Source organism: Lissotriton vulgaris, chromosome 1_2 (genome assembly GCF_964263255.1).
Source record: "Lissotriton vulgaris chromosome 1_2, aLisVul1.2, whole genome shotgun sequence".
Taxonomy (NCBI): Eukaryota; Metazoa; Chordata; class Amphibia; order Caudata; family Salamandridae; genus Lissotriton; species Lissotriton vulgaris.
In genome coordinates, this window is record NC_141686.1 from 14,552,380 (window position 1) to 14,571,288 (window position 18,909).

General features: G+C 46.5%; 1 protein-coding gene across 1 annotated transcript in view; it reads left to right on the forward strand.

The window, feature by feature from the left end:
• Positions 1-18,909, forward strand: part of NUP50 (nucleoporin 50) — a 96,694-nt gene that overhangs the window by 54,172 nt on the left and 23,613 nt on the right. Inside the window, exons 6-7 of the mRNA XM_086952742.1 lie at positions 9,179-9,263; positions 12,109-12,227. Coding sequence (XP_086808868.1) covers positions 9,179-9,263; positions 12,109-12,227 — 204 coding nt within the window. The remainder of the gene's footprint in view (positions 1-9,178; positions 9,264-12,108; positions 12,228-18,909) is intronic.

Genomic DNA, 18,909 nt, shown 5'->3' on the forward strand with positions numbered 1-18,909 from the left:
ATGCCTAGCTCTTTTTCAGTGTTGGCGATATCCTTACTAATCCCTCCCAAAGCTGAAGTCGGGTAGGAGATTATTGTCTCTGCTTTTCTGGAAACCCTGGCTTTCTGGCCCGCCAGGCCCATCATTATAGACTTGTTTCCGCTTACCCATTTCCTTAGGGGGGTGGCCCTGCCCGGCCTCTTCTGGCGCCTGATGGCCACAGATGGCCCGCCCTCTGCCCGGACTGAGCGACGCGGGAGGAAATGCTGTGCTTTGTGCGCCTCCGGGTGGAAGTGTGGCTGGTGGCTGGCAGGCGGCGTCCCCGTCATACAGGGGACGCTGGTAAATGTAGTCTGCAGTTCGCAGCCCGTCCGCCCCTCTCAGCGGCCGCGGGTGTGTTGCGGCGGTGGGGGCGAACAACGCTGGTCGTGGACCTCTTGAGGGCTGAAGCGGTGACCCCAAGCAGGTAAAATCTCCCCCCTTATACTTTGCTTACAGCAGCGCTTCCCAGCATCAACCAGACGCCTCCTCACCTCCCTGTCTCCACTCTGCACCTCTTCTTATTTACTGCTTTCCTCACCAGTATCTTCCGTAGCAAAGTTTTAAAAGTCCAGTCCGGGTTTTACTTGGCTCCTGTGCAGTTAATGAAGCCATTTAGTTCCTTGCCTGAAGTACCCAGTTTGCCTTTCCTCGCCTGTCACAGCTCCCCAAATATCTCCAAGATTCAGTTCAGCTTCTAAAAATCTTTCCAAATGATTCAGGACGCTCTCCTGCCGTTCATTTATTCCGCGGTATTTACCGTGAGTCAGTCTATATTCACAAAGGGTTCCCTTCCGCCTCTCAGCGAGCGTTTTCGGTCCAGCTCCGTCGCTGCAGCTTAATTTCACATAGATAAGTTTTTCTTGCCCTGCCCGAGACCACCGCGACTCTGGCGTTTTACTGTGCTGCCGCCATTGCCGGTGAAGGTGCGGTCTCTCACTCACTCCCTGCTTCCACTCTGTTGGACCTTGTTAGCGACTGGTTCTGCAGACAGCAGCACAGCAGTGGTAAAGTGCCCAAAGTCATAAAACCGACAAACAGGTCAGACAAAATACAGGAAGAAGGCAAAAAGTTCAGGGAAGACCCTGCAAAAAGGGCCAAGTCCACCAAGGAGTCAGTCAAGCGATTCCTTATTGGGTCGGTATCTTCCTTAAAAAAAAAAAAAGGGATAAATATTGATTTGAACCAAGTAGAAGGAAAATCCCCACCCCCTACAGACATTAAGACATTGGTTAGATCGGTGACCAGACTGTTGTCCTTTTCTTATAAATGTCCAGACATGTCTGGACCTGCCTCCTTCCCAAGGCTGCTCTTCATGGCTGAACAGACATTAGATAGTTGAAGCAGTAAGCACCTTGTATCTATGCTTAAACCTATGCTGTGGCGTGCTGTTGTGTCATTCCCATCTTTGTCTGGGATCAAGGTATTGCTATAATGTTTAACCCAGAGCGTTGCTGGTATAAATCCATTAAGGTGCTGTTCACTCTGCAAAATACAGAGAAATAATGTATTGTCTTTGAAAATGCTTGCCCTAACTAAGTTATTCCACACTTAAGCTCTGATATTTATTTTCCTGGTTTGTAATGCTTGTTTATACCTTGATGTGCAAGTTCAGACCAGGACTTTATGCCTTGGAATTAAATTCAAGGCATCCTTTAAATGTTTGTGCCAGTCTACAATTTAGATCAAACCAACCTCAAAATTGACCCTTACTAACATCTTTGCATTTGTTGAACTGGTCTTTGATAAGACGCATAAACTGATATAGAAGAAGCTCTGATCTTGGGCACCCTCACATTATCCTCAAGACATGCCAAAATAGCATTTATTGTGAGGAGAACTAATGTTGACGGGAACTTTGCGGGATTGAGTCCAGATCATTGAATTAAGACCTTATTAGGCCGGACAGTCTCATTTTCCAGGAGTTCAGGGGCATTAATCTTGATAAGAGCTTACATAGTTCTCTGGATTAGGGGGCGTGTCCGAGCCAGCCAAGATGGCGGACGCACTTCCCTAGTGCTCCGGTCGGCTGCCCGCAACACTGCTACCTAACACCGCACAGACAGCCACGACCCAGCCGACATCCATGCTGATCCAGTGAAGGGCTCCAGGGGACTCTTCCGGTGCCCCCAAAAGTTGCCGAGACACAGATGCGGACCCAAGACAGTGATCGACACATGGCGGGCACTACACCCTACCACAAAATTATACTCCTTTCGTTCCATACCTCATGACCTCCGAGTGCACCTGGATTGATTCCTTTGCTTGGCGGCAATACATACTAAGGTACAACATGCGGACTACCTGGGACGAGTGCTATTGGACCACGATGCCCACTCACTGACGGTGAGGTGGAAACCGCCACACCCTCCAGTGCCTACATGGAAACTCCCTCGGGAGTGTCTTACGGACCAGGTATTCACACATGATCTTGGGGGACACCTGCAGGAACACTTTACGCTTAATGCTGGGACTGCATCCTCTGGGCTCATAGAATGGGATGCTCATAAAGCGGCTGCGAGGGGTTATTATATACAGCGGGTGGTGGGTGTGCGCAGGCTCCTACAGCGAACACTGCAGGATTCCGAATGCACTCTAGCATCCCTACTAAAAGCGGACGACCGAGGGGGAGGCCACCCCGGAATGCGTAGCCGAAGCCAAAACAAGGTACGCGGAAACACTGAGATCTCCGCAAATACAACTTTGGTGTCTACGCAGCCAAGGTACACCGGGAAGGCAATTAGGGGGTGTACACTGTTAGCCTGGCGCGCTCAGCAGGACCCCTATCTGAAACAAGTCACAGACATTAGGGATCAGAATGGTCCGCTCCACACCGCTCAACTTGCAATCTTAAGTCTTCTACACATACTACTCTTGCATATATAAGGCCCCACGTCAGGGAGGCCCCCAAGCGCTAGATGGATTTTCCACACTCTGACCATCCCCCCCAAATCTCATAGGATAAGAAAGAACTAGAGAAAGATAGGCCCAACTGAGGTGAGAAAGGCAATCTGAGCTTTAGCCAGAAACGAGGCCCCTGGGATGGACGGCTTCCCCTCGAATACTATGGTACTTTCTAAACTCACCTGACCCCACGAATGGTCACCATGTTCAATGACGCGCTCGAGGCGGGGTGTTGCCACGATCCCTTATAGAGTCGATAATAGTTAATTTCTGAAACCACACAGGGACTCCACACTCCCGTTGTCTTATAGACCGATCACGTTACTTAATACGGACTGCAAAATCTTAGGCAAAATATTAGCAGAGATATACACCCAAATCATAACTCTGTTAGTCCACCCCGATCAATGTGGGTTTTTTCCAAACCGTAACACGTCCCACAACCTCCGTAGATTTCATGTCCAGGACATGGCACGAGAGCGGTTCCCCAATGCAGCTGGCCTCTTATTAGACCTCGAGAAGGCGTTCGACTCCCTCTTATGGCCATACTTATTCGAGGTCATTAGGAAGTACAAAATTTGGCCCAAGCTTATCAGCTTACACAAGGCTCCTATACACGAGCCCCACGTCCCGAGTCAGGATGGGCAGTTACATCTCGTCAGAGTTTGCGGTGGAGAGAGGGACAAGACCAGGGTGCCCACTGTCACCCCTGCTATTCGCCCTAGCGGTCGAACCCCTAGCGATACTCCTGAGACAAGAAGGCGAGGAATGGGGAATCTCTTTGACGCATGTGAGGCACTGTGTCCTTATACGCGGACGACCTCATAATATATGTTCGGGACGCTACCAACGACCTGACCAGTATCTGGCGGACACTGGAGGACTTCGCGACCGTCTCGGACCTCAAGGTCAACTGGGAGAAATCCTAGTTGTACCCGCTAAGCCCCGATATGGCCCCATTCGAGGCCTGAATAGGCACGCAATTATTGACATGGAATGCAGAGGCCCCCCTGCTATCTGGGAGTGCGGTTGTACCACACCACGGTGGATCTATATGAAGGAAATCATCGTAAAACCTTGGCCGGGCTACGATCAGCAGTGGGCTTTTGGAAAACGCTACCATTAGCACCCATAGGCCAGGTGATTATCCTCTATTTCACAGACCACCTTTGAGAATGATCATGGTCCCCAGACTACTGTATATTTTCGTCGACCTCCCAGTAGTTCCACCGCGTTCCTTCTTTAAGGAACTGGACAGTCTCCTCACGGAGTTGGTGTGGGGCGGGGGACGACTAGTTGCGTTTTCAACTCTTTACCTCCCCTCCACGGAAGGAGGGTTAGGAGCGCCGGCCTTTGAAGCATACTTCTTGGTGGCCCAGCTCCAATGGTTGTCATATTGGACAGCAGGGTGACACATGGGAGAAACCATCACTGCCCCACGCCATAACCAGTAATCCACCGGATGGTACTCCCAGGTACCAAACCCATACGTACTCGACCCGTACAGTTATCCATAGCTTGCACCTGTATGATCATTCTTCGAAGAGAGACAGTTGAAAACATACAATCAAATGATGGAGCAATATGATCTACACACTTTGCTTGCCCCCGCTGTCAAACCCCGGAAGCAAATTTTAAATACATGTTCTGGGACTGCCCCACACTCCAAGGGTTTTGGAATACAGTCCATCGGACCCTCGGGGAGATGACTGCCATCACCACCATGTCAACATGGGAAGCATGCGCGCTCGGAATCTTCTGCAGGCGGAAGACCGATAAAGTACAGTATCGCTTTCTATCACTGGCCATCCTCTTGGCAAAGAGGGGATAGCCACGCATTGGATGGTCCCCGCGGGACCACCGGCAGCCTGGATAGGCGCTGTCCATAAATGGGGTAAAGCGGAGGAGAAGATACTCCGGGAGGAGGAAGTGAAAGGGCACCGCAAACACCCTATATCCTTAGTATGGGCCCAGTTACTGCACAAATTCACACGGGCGACAAGTTCACCAAAGTCTCGGACGACCTCGCTGTCCCAGAACCGAACAGCTACTCCAGTCCCCACACCCTAATGACAGTCACAATATTTCTAAATGCCACAGGGCTCCACACCCCGAGACCCTTGCCATTCAGCGCACGCTACTGACTCCCCGCATGATATAATGCTATGCGCTCTCAAAAAGATGCAGCCCCACCACAGTACAACGGACCACCACCCGCCCCCTAGACCCTCCCACCTCACCAGGTTCACCCCACAGGTTAAAACAGTTCGAAGTTTAGACTAGAGGGGATATACCCACCCCCCTACCAATAGTTTATTGGAAAGCCCTATAGACCAGAATGCCATGACTACACATGCAGATGTGCATCATGCCCGCCTCGTCGGCACTAGTGGGAAAGACTGAGTAAGGACCAACATAACACAGGGTCATTACCATGTTAAACGCAGTAGGTCATTCAACTCGGATAGTCTCTGCTTGCCTCAGGGGCGAGCTCCTGACATTGCAGGGGACTAAATTGGGGAACACTAACGGACCGACCAACTTGAATAGACTGATCAGTACTTGAACACTGTAGGTGGAAGGCTAGTTGGAGTGTACTGATACTGTATGCCTATGCACATATACAACTGTAATGCGTAATTAATGTCATGATGATTGTAAACTGCAACCTAAAACCCAATGAACAAATTTAAACAAAAAAAGAGCTATACATAGTTCTACCACAATCTGGTTATGATAGCTCAGGCACTTTGGAATGACTGTGTAGCCACGGACTCCAACATTTGATCAATTTACTACCTTGTCGCATAAGTAAATACAAAATGAGTGGTCCAATTATCCTCTATTTCACAGACCACCTTTGAGGGAATACAGCATAAATGGGCATTAAAGTCCCCATCTCAAGCAACATAAATATATTCTCTACTTGATAAGTATTTCCCCAGGTCACTTTCAAGGGCTTCACCCACATTGATTGCCAGACCAGTTGTTGTAAAATTAATTATTCATAACCCTAGCTCAACAATACCCAGACACAAAAACTGAGGGCAGGGGTGATGGGAGAATAACTAGATTGCCTTTTCCTCTCCCTGAACTAGAAGGTGTTGCTGCAGTGTGGTAAGGTGTATACCCATCCACAGTAAATTTAACTGCTCAGGTTTCTTGTATACAAACAACCTTAAACCCTGAGATACTGATTACCTAGTTGCAAGTAGTAAGCTTATTTTGAACCCCAGCAACAGTACATGATGCCAACCTTACATTTCCCTTAGCTGGTCTTTCCCATCGGACTTAACTATTAGTAGAAGGGATTTCATCTGATGTACTGACTACATTTGGGACACTAATATCAACCGCTGCGCTTTCTGGAGGTGGGACAGAATATATTTCAAAGTATGCCTTGGTATGCATCAATCTATTTTCTTTAAGTGGACCAAGAAGGTCAAAACGATTATGGGTAATCACATTCTATTGAGTCTTGTTACCCCCTTAGTGACTACCTTTTCAAGTGCGCCTCAGTTAATTTTCAAACATCCTCAGGTGTATATAAACAAAAAAAGATTATTGGGACAGCCTTAATCCTACTGAAATGTTGGGCCGAGAGGCTTAAGCTACTTAGAATGTGGCCTGCATAGTTATGATTACCAAAATTGACCACTGCACAGTCGCTATTGCAGGATTTTTGTGACTTCCTGCCCATGGAACTTTTCTTACCATTAGCATTTCATTAAACAGGTGTTGTGTGTTCCCCACCCTCATAGCAAGCCAGCGAACGATCTTAGGGACTCATTATGATTTCGGAGACACCACCGGGCCGGCGGTGGCAGTCCCTCCACCATCTGGCTCCCATTCCTCCCCCAACACATTAGGATGGCGGGGGGAATCGTGCCACAAGCGTGTGCGGCGCAAAGACACCCGCCACGCTTCCGCCACAGGCAATCGTTGCGATTGCCTGGCGGGGCGAAGCTGACCGGGATATGGTGGCGGTGCCTAGCAGGCTCCACCCGCCCAATCACAATGCTGGCGTCTGCCAGCCTTTCCATGGCGGTTGAACCGCCATGGAAAAGCTGGCGTCAGCTGGCTTTGGGGGGCCCGTTACGCGCCCCCTCATGGACGGGGAGGGCAGTTGTGCATGGTACCCCCCAAGATTTACATGCACAAGGTGGCAGGCACCGTGCAGTGTCTGCCACGTTGTGCAGGTGAATGCACAACTGGCCATTTAATATTGCGGCGGGTGCTGCAGCCAGCATCGCCCACCGCAATGTTAAATTGCTAGATGCGACCGCCACTTAGGCGATCGCATCATAAATAGGGGTGTGAGATGGGCGGTCCCTATCCCGCTACTATGGTGGGCGGACTCAATCGGCGCCGAAGTTCTTAAAATAGACACATTTTCGGGCTAATTGGGCTGGCGAGATGGGACATCATTAAGAATAATTAAATATGAAGTGGCTTAAGGAGGTAGCTGCAGGGATTTGCTTGTGTGATACAGAAACATCTGTGCCTCTCCTTATACCGCCCCTTGTATGCCTATTATGTTGGGCACACGGTTGTTCATTAATATTGTTTAATTCCTTTTCAGCAACCTTACTCAAGAGTTGACTATCTCACAATTAGGATAGTGAACAAGGCTAGAACTATTGGTGGAGTCGTCACATACTATTCACTCTTTCTAATGAATAACTAAAGTAGGGTCATTTCTCACATGCCTTAAGCATTTTCCAAAAATAAAACTGCGAAAGTATTTTAAAATGGCTATATCGTTCTGTATACTTAAGAGACCTTGAAAAAGTGTCTCTCAAAGAAATGCCATCTGAGTGACATTGGATGATGAGGAGTATACCCAAACTGGTTCAAGATGAATACTACAAAGGAGATGTAACTTCTGCTAACATGGTGGTTACAAAATGAGAATGTATTGTCCTAGGAATAAGTAACCTAAGTGAAATTGAGGGTTTTGGTCTGCTTAAATCAATAACGTCTGCAGCTAAATTTATACGTAAGATTGTGGATTATTTTTTTTATCCACTGGATAAGCAGCCAACAGGATGAATCATCTGTCCAAGAGGATTGTCTAACTAAGGCAGGATTTGTATCCATATGTATAAGCTGTTCAAACTTGTATATGATTCATTCATGCAAAGCCTTTACTGTTCTGCTGAGAACTCCGTTTGCATTACTGGGAGTGCCTTAAAAACAGTGGTTGCAATATGAAAACATGTCGTTGTGTGCAACATTTAACCCCTGATTCAACAACCTCAATTTGCTAAGTGGTTATCTAGTTTTCCTATTTTTGTGGGATGTTCCAACTTGCAGTTTTGGTGGAAACAAGTGTGAAACCCATGGGTGAACCTGAAGAGATGCATTTTCTGAAAAGTTGACAACATTCTGAATTTAAGAGGGGGTCAGCTGTTTAGTTCGATAGTTTTTTCCTAAAGAAACTATTTGTTGAAATCAAAAAGTAAATGAAAATGAGGAAAATATAAATGGGTGACAAGGTTTTTATCTGTTATTTTTGTTTGCCCTAATTACAGATTTACGTAAGTAATATACGGTTATGTCAATTAGTGTCCTGGTCTTGAAGATATTTAGCGTCTGTTGGTTTTTCAAGGATACTCTGTACCCAAAGCTAACAGCCGAGCTGCAGCGTATTAAGTTTCATGGTGTACCGACCATGCATCAATTCATATAGTAAAATTTAATGAATGAAGAATGGTTATGAATGAAGCCTATACATTTTTCAAATGAGCCCAGGATACTGAGTTTAGGAATAGTGGTTTGGGAAACCTTTAGTTTTAACCTTCCACTTCGCGATCTGCCCTTCACATGATATCCTTCCTCTTCCTCCCTGTCTCCTCCTCCGCCCCCCACCACCACCAAATTTGAAGGACATCGGCCTCTGACACCAGACTGAGGCAATAGAAATCATCACCAGCAAAGAGCCACTTCGTGGGGCCCTTTGGGCATTACAGCCCCATCCCAATGATGATGCATGACACCTTTTGGTGTGTAAGGGCTTGTGCTTCCCACAATGACACCTCAGATGACCTCTGTTGATCCTGACAACCTAATTAGGTTGTTCACTACAGAACACCACAACCATGCGATGACGCAATCCTTTCTGCACCACCACGTTTCGTAATGAATGATCCACTCTGCTATGAAAAAAGTATACTTAATTTCTTGTTCATCCCTGCGATCGGTTTCAGAACACATGGTGCTTTCACAGTGCTAAAAACACTTTTTTTTATGACAGATAAAGAAGGCAATGAAGAAAGTGAGGAGCCACCCAAAGCAGTAGTGAATGAAGTGAAGGAAGAAGATGCCTTCTACTCAAAGAAGTAGGTATTGCACAAGGACCCATGTCTAAACTGATAATCAGTAAGGATATTTTACAAAGATGAATGAGATTGTCACTGTTTCATTTAGCATTTTAGCAGCTACGTTAACAATATGCATACACATATATAGGATCGAAAGATTCAGCAAACCCCTGGGTTTGGTAGGTCCTGCTTTCTATTGGATGCATCTAGAATTACCCACTGTGATAGATTAATTTTATTGTTAATATTTGCTCTCACAAAAAGACATGCCACAAAGCCACATTGTGGCTGCTTGTAAAACACCATGGGTGCAACGTTCTTCAATCTGATAACTCTCCTATCTTCCCTCCGTTACTTTTTGAGGCCTGAAACATTCTAATTCTGATACTCCTAACCTATACTTCACTCTACTTCAACACCACAAACTACCATGTATTTGCCAGACTCAGTCTCCTGTGGGGGATTCGAGACTCCTCTTAGCAAGGAGAAACTGGCTAGAAATTTCTCTAAAGTGACATGGTACTCTAAACCTACAAGGCACTGAGAATTTGAAACTCTGCTTTCTCAGATCTGCACTAAGCACCAACAATATGCTTATTCTTGGAGTTATCTGCACTGGCCTCTGCCTTGTTATGTTTTTTCTTTGGGGTCGAGCATTCGAGACCTCGTGTATATACTCGGGGCAGGCCATATTCAACAGCACCTCTCATTTCTCCATAGCCCCTCTGACACATGAATTCAATTTGTTTTATAGCATCTCTCATACCAGTGTAGGGTCAGAGCACTTTACATCAGACACATAGAGACAATGAATCATACTTGTAAATCAGTGTAGAGAAAATGTTACATAAGGTAAAGGGGATTACAAGGTGTAGGGTTCACATGTCACTCATACTGGTAGGCATTTTTAAAGAGTGCCTGGTCTGGAAAAGCACTAATTCAGGATTCAGAACATAACAAAATGGTTAGCGTTGACTAACAATAAAAATGTATTTCCACCCAAATAAACTCCTTTACCTGCATCAGGATAATGAAAGGCTGGGAAAAACATAAGTTACTAACTTGTACCATGCAGTGTGTAAGCAGCTCTTTGACAGTTCATAGGTCGCTGTGCTAGATTGATTGTCTCTTATGAATAACAAAAGAATCTCTGACAAAAGCAGTAAACCGCTGACCTATGCACATAAAATACTGTTTTTTAAAATGAATGGTACACGTTTTTTGCAGCAGGCATATTAAACCTCTGTGCTACATTAGATAAGTCATACTTACCACTGGACAAACCTCATCTCTCTCTCCAGCAGGTACATTAATCACTGGTGTTATCTTGACACTTTTATTGTTGCTCAAAAACTTCTAATTCTACAAGGAACTTTGCAGTGCTTTTAAAACTGTTGCCTGCAGACCCCCTGGGAATGTGTCCCAGACCCCAGTTTGGGAAACACTGCTTTAGGGTATACTTTTATGTGTATGAACTTTGTGGGCTCTGGAGATCAGCCCTAGGACTTGTCTGCTTACGCTTAGTGGTGTTTTTTTTTTGTTCATCTGCCTCTTAACGGTCTTAATAGAAAACGACCAGCAGAGGTCAGTAAAATACCAGAATTACTTTCAGCTGAAACTTTTTTTTCTGTCAACTGCCTCTTAACTTTCTTGATAGAAAACGACCATCAGAGGTCATCAATATACTAGAATCAGTTTAGCATCCTCTAGATTCCAGTCCATAGAAATTGTCTTCCACAAGCACCCGTAGACTACAATATTTTTTCAAAGAATGTATTTTCAGTGATATGATCACCGAAGACGCAGATTTTTTTTAAAAATTAAAAACCTAGCTTTGTACTATACCATTACCTGCTGAAAGGCAACATTTCTCTCCATGTGTTCCCATACCTGGTGTGTTGCGCAGCTTGGTGCTTACTTTCCCTACATGTTGAAGAACATTAGATGTTTCAGCACCCAGGCTAATGTGCTGCATAGCTAAATACATAGAAGGTCCCAAAGGCGAGACATTGCTTTGCAAATGCTTGTTTGTCATTTGTTTTTTGTTCCTGGGGCTTAGTCAACCTCGTTTTGGTTTTATCCTGGGACTATTTCACACTCCTCAATGAATATATCTTCCATTTTATCAATGTGAAATTGGTTTGCCTATTCAGCAGATCCACAAGAAATGATGTATAGACACTCTCCTTTCTGGGTCTGCCTACAGAGAGCTTCTAGTGAATGATCGTTCCTGCAGATGCCTCAATTTACAAATATCCTACAAGGAGACTTGTTTTGGAAACTTTTCTCCCCCTCTGTTCTTTTCCGGGTGGTCCCATATGGCTTTGGCTGTAACTCGATCTGCCCTGAAAAGGCATATATAGCCAAAACCTATTCTGTACGTTTTTTAAAAATCACTGTGTGAATAAAGACCTAATTATGTAAGGATCCCTCAGCTGGAGAATGAATAACCTACCTTTCACCTGTTTTATTATTATTTTTAAATATTCTTTTCCATGTAAGTTGCAGTTTGTGGATGCAACATACTTTCTTATTTTTTTTAGATTAAATTTATTGCTTCAATGGTGCAAACTTAAATTCTGGGTTTGGCTTCATCTTGTTTTTTTTTTTTTAGTTTAGCCGAACCCCTCAAATGTCAATGTACTTTACAGCCTTTACCTGACCCTGCTTGTTTCCATTCCAAATCAAATGTAGATTTTCGTCCTGAGTCCTGTGATTTTTATGTTTTAATCTAAAATTACCACAACAGCTCCTCATTTGCTTGTTGTTTACCTCATATTGTACTGTAAACAGCTCACTGAAATTGCTTTTGATTTCATTAAACGAAAACGTGTCGGGAACTTAAATTTGTGGGTTTTTTCAGGTGCAAATTGTTTTATAAAAAAGAGAACGAATTCAAAGAGAAGGGAGTAGGCACCCTGCACTTGAAGCCAGTAGGAAATAAGAAGACCCAGTTGTTGGTGCGGGCAGATACAAATCTAGGTGAGTATTTATAATTTGGAGATTGGATGCATATTGTGCCATCAAATGGTCTCTATGAAGTTATTGACAAATGCTCTAAATAAAATATGGAATCTGGTAAACCCAGTAGTTTGTGGATTTTTGAATGATTATGCGTAACAAGTTTAAAATGAATAGTATTTGTCTTTGCAGATGGTTGTCTTATTGTAGGATTTAGTAATCTAATTTGCAGCAGGCATATTCTTAAGTTAATCTGTTCATATGGCAGTCAAAATGTTTTATTGCTTCGCTCCAGCTTTTCAGTTTTTATTTTATTTATTTATTGGCATTTATCATATACAAACCAGCATTTGCAATGCAATAGGTCTCGCATTAGGAAAGTTTGAGCTATTGGTATTGTAAATGACAAATGTTTTATGTGTTGGTTTTGAAAATAGCGAAATTAATAGCTTTGTCATTTACAATGCCAATAGTTGTAACTTTCGCAAATGTGACACCTATAGCATTTGTAATGCAATATGTGTTGTATTTACGTGACTTAGATGTATTGATATTACAAATAACAATGGCTTTTAATTTTTTTAAATTGTTACTTAAAAGTTATTGTAATTTATAGGGGCAATAGCTTAAACTTTTGTAAATAACTTTTGTGAAGATTATTTTCAGCGTATTTTATTGTGACAAATCCAAGAACAGTAGTGAAATATTAACATATTTTTGTGACGTTTGTAATAAAGCTTGAAACATTGAGAGAACATATTTGAACCAGTTGTTGAATGGTTGCACAGATTGATGCTGTGGTGGCGCTGAGTGATGCTGTGGGTATGCGATAGAGTGAGGGCGATAAATGGATGGATGGATAGAGCGAGGGCGATAGAGGGAGGGCAATGTTCGTGACAGCTGCAACAAGAGACTGCACGCTGGAAAAACAAGTATCTACTTAAATGTAGATACTCCCAGTAAAAAAAAACGTATTTGCTAGACGTGAGCGTGCACTAACGAAACCTGTCGTGGGGCGGGACTCCGTCTTCTGCGAGAAGCCCGCGCCGTGGCTAGCCCAGAGAAGCAGGGGTGAAGCGGAGCTCCCATGCCCGAGGGCGAGCCCCGCAGAGGCTGCAGAAGTCCCGAGGGGTGCCGATGCGGTGAGTGGGGCTGTGTCTCAGTGTGTGTGTGTGTGTGTGTGTGTGTGTGTGTGTGTAGCGAAAGCAGGGGGGGTGGTTGTGTGTTGGAGCCTTTCAAGGGAGACGGGAGATGTTGAACGCGCGCGACCTGATCCGATTACGGCATGCTGCGCATGCCCATCTCCTGTCTCCTTGAAATCAAACTCCACGACTATAGGTCTTGCTGCGACATCGCTTCGCGATGCGTCGCAGGTGCGAGGCCTAAAAAGGGCCAAGCGTAGGAATATGTGAATGGTTAGGTCTTCATACATGGCTTCAATGCAACATAGTTAACAATCAGATGAAAGTAACAGAAAAACGACCAGTGACAACACAAGTGGCATCACTCAATGACTGAGATACTTTGGAAGGTGTCTGTAAGGTGGTCATACTATATTTGCCTGTGGGGTCACCAGCGAGATGAGACCGGTCCAGTTCCTGTGGTAGTTCCCTATAGGGCAAATAAGTGATATTGGCATCAAGTTTTCTTGACACAGATAAGTGAACTTGTCTGCTGTCCCTGACCGGACCGGGCACAATCGGGTAATCGACATAAAAGGGGTGTAATCTAGAGTATCTTCTCCACCTGAATGGAGAAGTTGGCATGTGGGGCAATTCGCTGGGGCCTTCCTTAGCCTTTAGGTTACCAAGAAAGGGTTCCCCAATATTCTTGGGGCAAGATTTGGATGGCATCATGTCCCACTAGTGAGATTGATTGCTGCAGTACGCTGCATCAAGGAGCCAGTACTGCTCCCTAGGGGCGCGGTGACCACCCCCACACCATAGCCACTTTTCTTTTTGCTAGGATCAAGAGTAGGGCCACCAGTTTACGTCTTGTGGGAGGCACCTCTTTCACATTACAAGGAGACCCTCCTTTGGGGTATCCGTAACGTGGAAATCTGCCTTGGTTTGAATGGCCCAGGACACTGCAGACCAATATCTCAGCAATCCCAGACCTCCCCATGCCATTTGAAGGAAATCTGCTCCTGGGGCTCTACAACTTGGGCAACTCCCTGTGTCTAACAGCCCTATTCTATGAAGTTACTTGGGGGTACGATAGAGGCGGTGCAGAAAGCTAAAGTGTATTAACCTATGTCTGTAGTTGGGAGAGAAGCTTTCCAATTGACAGCAACAGAATTCCCAGTGTGTCTCTCAAGTCCGGGCCCAGGTCTAACTCCCATTGCGTCTTAACTCGAAGTTCTATCTTGGGTATATGTTGGCCACCCATGTAGAATAGTGTGATTAGCAGGGGGGGTGTTGAGTATTTGTTCAAGCAAGGGCAGGGTTGGGGGCGGAGCTGGAGATGCGGGGTTGTTCTCTTGACGCTTTTTCTCCTATTTGGTAATACAATAATTGTCTGATGCATTCCCCGGGCGTGGGTCAATGAGGGGGATTATCTAAATAACCCCCTCCTACTCTGTATAGATGTCTGAGAATTTACTACGGTGCAGTCGTTGTGCACTCCTGTGAGAGTATGTTTCTTGGAGAGGCGGCATCATTGGGCTGTTGGGGAGCGGGATATATGGGGTGTATACGTGTGAGGCCTACTTTTTTCTTGACCCCCTTCCCAGGCCCATCTAACACCTTATACGGTGTTGATTTCACCTCACAGATCTTTATAGGGAGCATAGAGGCCTGTGTTTAGAAGTAGTGGGGCTGCACGTTCCTTCTCAATCACCAAGTGTTGTTGAAATAGAGTGAGGTATATCCAGAAATGGAAAAATTGGGCTTGAGCGCATTTGGCATATAGCTCCAGATCAGGTGCACCAAGTCCATTCCGCACCAAGGGCAGGGTCAGGACCTCCCAGCAGATTTGGGGTTGCTTGCCAGCCCAAACCAAAGCGATTAGGTTAGACCGGAGTTGTTGAAAGACTGCACGAGTAAGTGGCAGTGGGATTTTCTGAAAGAGAGAAACTTTGGTAAGTTGACCATCTTGGTGATAGCAATGCACTAAGTGAGAGACAGAGGAAGTTTAGACCAGATTGGTATCCTGTTCTCGAGCCAGTCTATAGAGCGACCATAGTTGGCAGCCCATAGGACCCGGATGTCGCGACTCACCCAGATGCCCACGTAGCGCAATGGGCCTGTGGATCAGGCTAAAGGATCATCTGTGTGGAAGGGGGAGGTGTTATCCGTAAGAGGGATTGTCATGAATTTATTCCAATTAATGTTGATGCCGGATAATCACCCAACCCAATCATTTCCTGAATAAAGGTGTGGGGGCAAGGTTTTCACACAGGTAGCATATATAGAGGGTTATGTCATCGCCGTACATCGATATAATCAGGCCCCTTGAGGGGAAGCCAATGCCACGTTGCACATGGTGCTGCCTGAGCCTAGCGGCCAAGGACTCCATGGCAATGGTGAACAGGAGGGGTGAGAGAGGGCAGCCCTACCTGGTGCCGCATGTTATGGGGATTGGCTCGGATAAGAGCCAGTTTTGGCATATTCAGGCCGTGGGGAGGTTGTATAGAAGTCGTATGTATCTGAGGGAGGTAAAACTGAGACCTAAGCACTGTGAAAGTATAAACCAGTAATCCCTTGCCAAGGAATCAAATGCCTTGATGGCATCTAACAGAGCGTCAATTGCTTGTACCTCGGGGTGAAGATTGTGCATCACTGTGAACCGTGTTCTCAGATTACGGGAAGTAGATCGCCTCAGGATAAACCCGGCCTGATCATTTTGGGCAGAAGTGGCAGGAGGTGGTTGCAAGAATTTTATTCTCTGTTGATGAGGGGCAGTGGTCTGGAGGAGTTGCACCTGTGCGGCGGTTTATCATATTTGAGCAGAGATGTGATGACCGCTTCACACAACGGAGGGACGCCATTCAGAAGAGTCCTCATTTGCCAGGAGGTTGGGGCCAAGAATTCTGCGAATTCTTTATAAAAAGTGGCGTTTAAGCCATCCAGCCCTGGCGCCTTTTCACAGGTAAGTGAGTTAATGGTTTGTATCATTTCCTTGGTTAAAAGGGGCATATCAGGAAATTCTGTGCCAATACTCCAGCCAGTCCAACTGCATCGAATCTAAATAGAGGTCAGTAGCTCCACTTGGCAGTGAAGTATATAGGGTGGCATGGCATTTCTTCATTGTATCTAGTATGGCATGTGGTTAATCCTGTGCACAGCGTGCCGCGTCTTCTAATTCAGATATGTAGGTGAGGGAATGTGTGCCCTTTAGGATGCCTGCAAGAGTCTTCCCAGGCCTTTCTCCCTACCTGTAGCGCTGTGCTTGTGCGTCCCTGATAGGTGTTCTACTTCACGCTCGGCCTCTGTGTTACATTCAGAGATTTTCTCCCTAATCTCAGCAGGGTGGCGAGTTAGTGTGAGCTGTTGTAGTCTACCTCCAGGGTTTTCAGTTGCTGTGAGAGTGTGGACAATTGGGAGCAGATTGATTTCAGAATGCTGATCTGCTTGGCGATGCATACCTCCCTTCTCACAGCTTTGAATGCTTCCCAGATGACGGAGGGTGAAGAATCAGTAGTGGTATTTGTTGTGAAATGGATATTTCAGCTCTAATTTCTTCATTGAATTCACTGTACAGAAGTGTTCCACTATGGAGGCACCAGGTAAAGTTATTCAGGGCTAGTTTGGAGATCGTGAATTCTAACGGGACCGGTGCGTGGTCGGAGAGCGTGTGTGAAAGTGAATTGCTTTGGCGTCCCAGAGTTTAATGACCTGCAAAATTAGCCAGTAGTCTATTCGGGACCACGAACAATGTGGAGCTGTGAAACAAGTGCCCTCGCGTTGCCCCTGGCAGGACCACCTTCAAATATCCTGGAGGCCCTGATCAGACATGTGTGTTGAGTTTCCATAGCCCTAGGGTGTGCATCGCGCAGAACTTGACCTGTCCTAGCTGTCATCAAGTGAGATATTGAAATCGCCACCCCAGTTCTGCACCCTGTGACCTAGCTGTTAACCAACTGCCAAAGATCAGTGAGAGAGGATCAGTTTAGTGCCGTCTGTGTAGGAGACTTTGTTGAGGTTGTGCGAGCGGACGATGTTGGCGAGTGGAGCCATGTAGACGTTTAAGAGGATGGGGCTGAGGGATGATCCTTGGGGTACGCCGCAGATGATCTTGGTGGCTTCAGAGCGGGAGGAGTACCCTCTGGGTTCTGTTGGTGAGGAAGGAGGTGATCGAGTACAGGGCTTTGTCACGTAGTCCGGCGTCGTGTAGGGTGTGGTGGCAGACTGTCGAAGGCGGCTGAGAGGTCCAGGTGAATGAGGGCCGCGGTTTTGCCATTGTATAGTATGGTCCTGGTGTCTGTGGCAGTGATGAGGGCGGGTTTGGTGCTGTGGTTCCTGCGGAAGCCGGATTGGGCCTGGTCCAGAATGTTCTCCTCGGGAGTGGGTCAGTTGCTTGTTGACTGTCTTTTCAATGATTTTCGAAGGGATCGGGATGAGGGAGAAGGGCTGGAAGTTCTTGAGGTCCTTTGGGTCCGCTCTGGGTTTCTTGAGTAGCGTGTTGATCTGTGCGTGCTTCCAGCTTTCTGGGAATGTGGCGGTCTCGGAGCTGTTGATGATGTCCCGAAGTTGGGGAGCGATGATGCGGCTTGCTTTGTTGAAGATGTGGTAAGGGCAGGGGTCGGTTGGTTAGCCGAAGTGGATGGTGTACATGGTCTTGATGGTACCCTTGTCGTTTACGTGGATTCAGGAGAGCAGGTGGTTGGTTAGGCTGGGGGTCGTTGGTACTGCAGTGTTGGTGGGTGTTGGGAAGGTCTGGGTGTTAAAGCTGTTCTGGATGTCTGCGATCTTGAGGTGAAAGAAGGTGGCTAGGGAGTTGCAGAGGTCTTGCGACGGCGGGATGTCTTTGGATTTGGAGCTGGGGTTGAAGCACTCCTTCACGATGTTGAAGAGCTCTTTGCTGTTCTGTGCGTTGCGTTGCATTCCTTGAAGGCAGTCTTTTTGGTGGCTCCGATGAGTTGTTGGTGTTTGCGGATGGCGTTAAGGGCCGTGTGGTTTTCCGGTGTCTTTTCGTGGTGCCATCTTTTCTCAAGTCTTCGGCAAGTCCGCTTAGTTTCCTGGAGGTCGGTGGTGAACCAGCTGGCCTTTTTGTCGGTACGCCCGTTTGTGGGTTTTTGATCGGGGCGAGCGTATTGACGCAGTAATCCATCCATTTCCTGAGGTTGCTGGCGGCTGTATCTGTGTCGGTGGTGTTCGTCGGTGAGTCGCGAGGGTGGTGATGAGCTGGTCTCCCGTGATGTTGTTCCAGCTGCGGTAGGGGATCCTTGGCGGGTGGTGGTGCACGGCGGGTTTCTTGAAGGTGAAGTGGATGCAGCGGTGGTCGGTCCAGTGGAGTTCATTGGTGTGGCTGAAGGTGAGGTGGTTGCTGGCTGAGAGGATGGGGTCGAGGATGTGACCGGTGGTGTGGGTAGGGGTCGTGACGAGCTGTTTGAGTCCGAGGTTCTCAAGCAGAGTGGAGGAGTTGCTGTTGTCTGCTTTCTCGAGGTGGAAATTCAGGTCACAGAGGAGGATGTAGTCTGCAGACGCAAGGGCGTGCGTGCTGACTATGTTGGAGATGGCGTCGATGAACGTGGTTCAGGGGG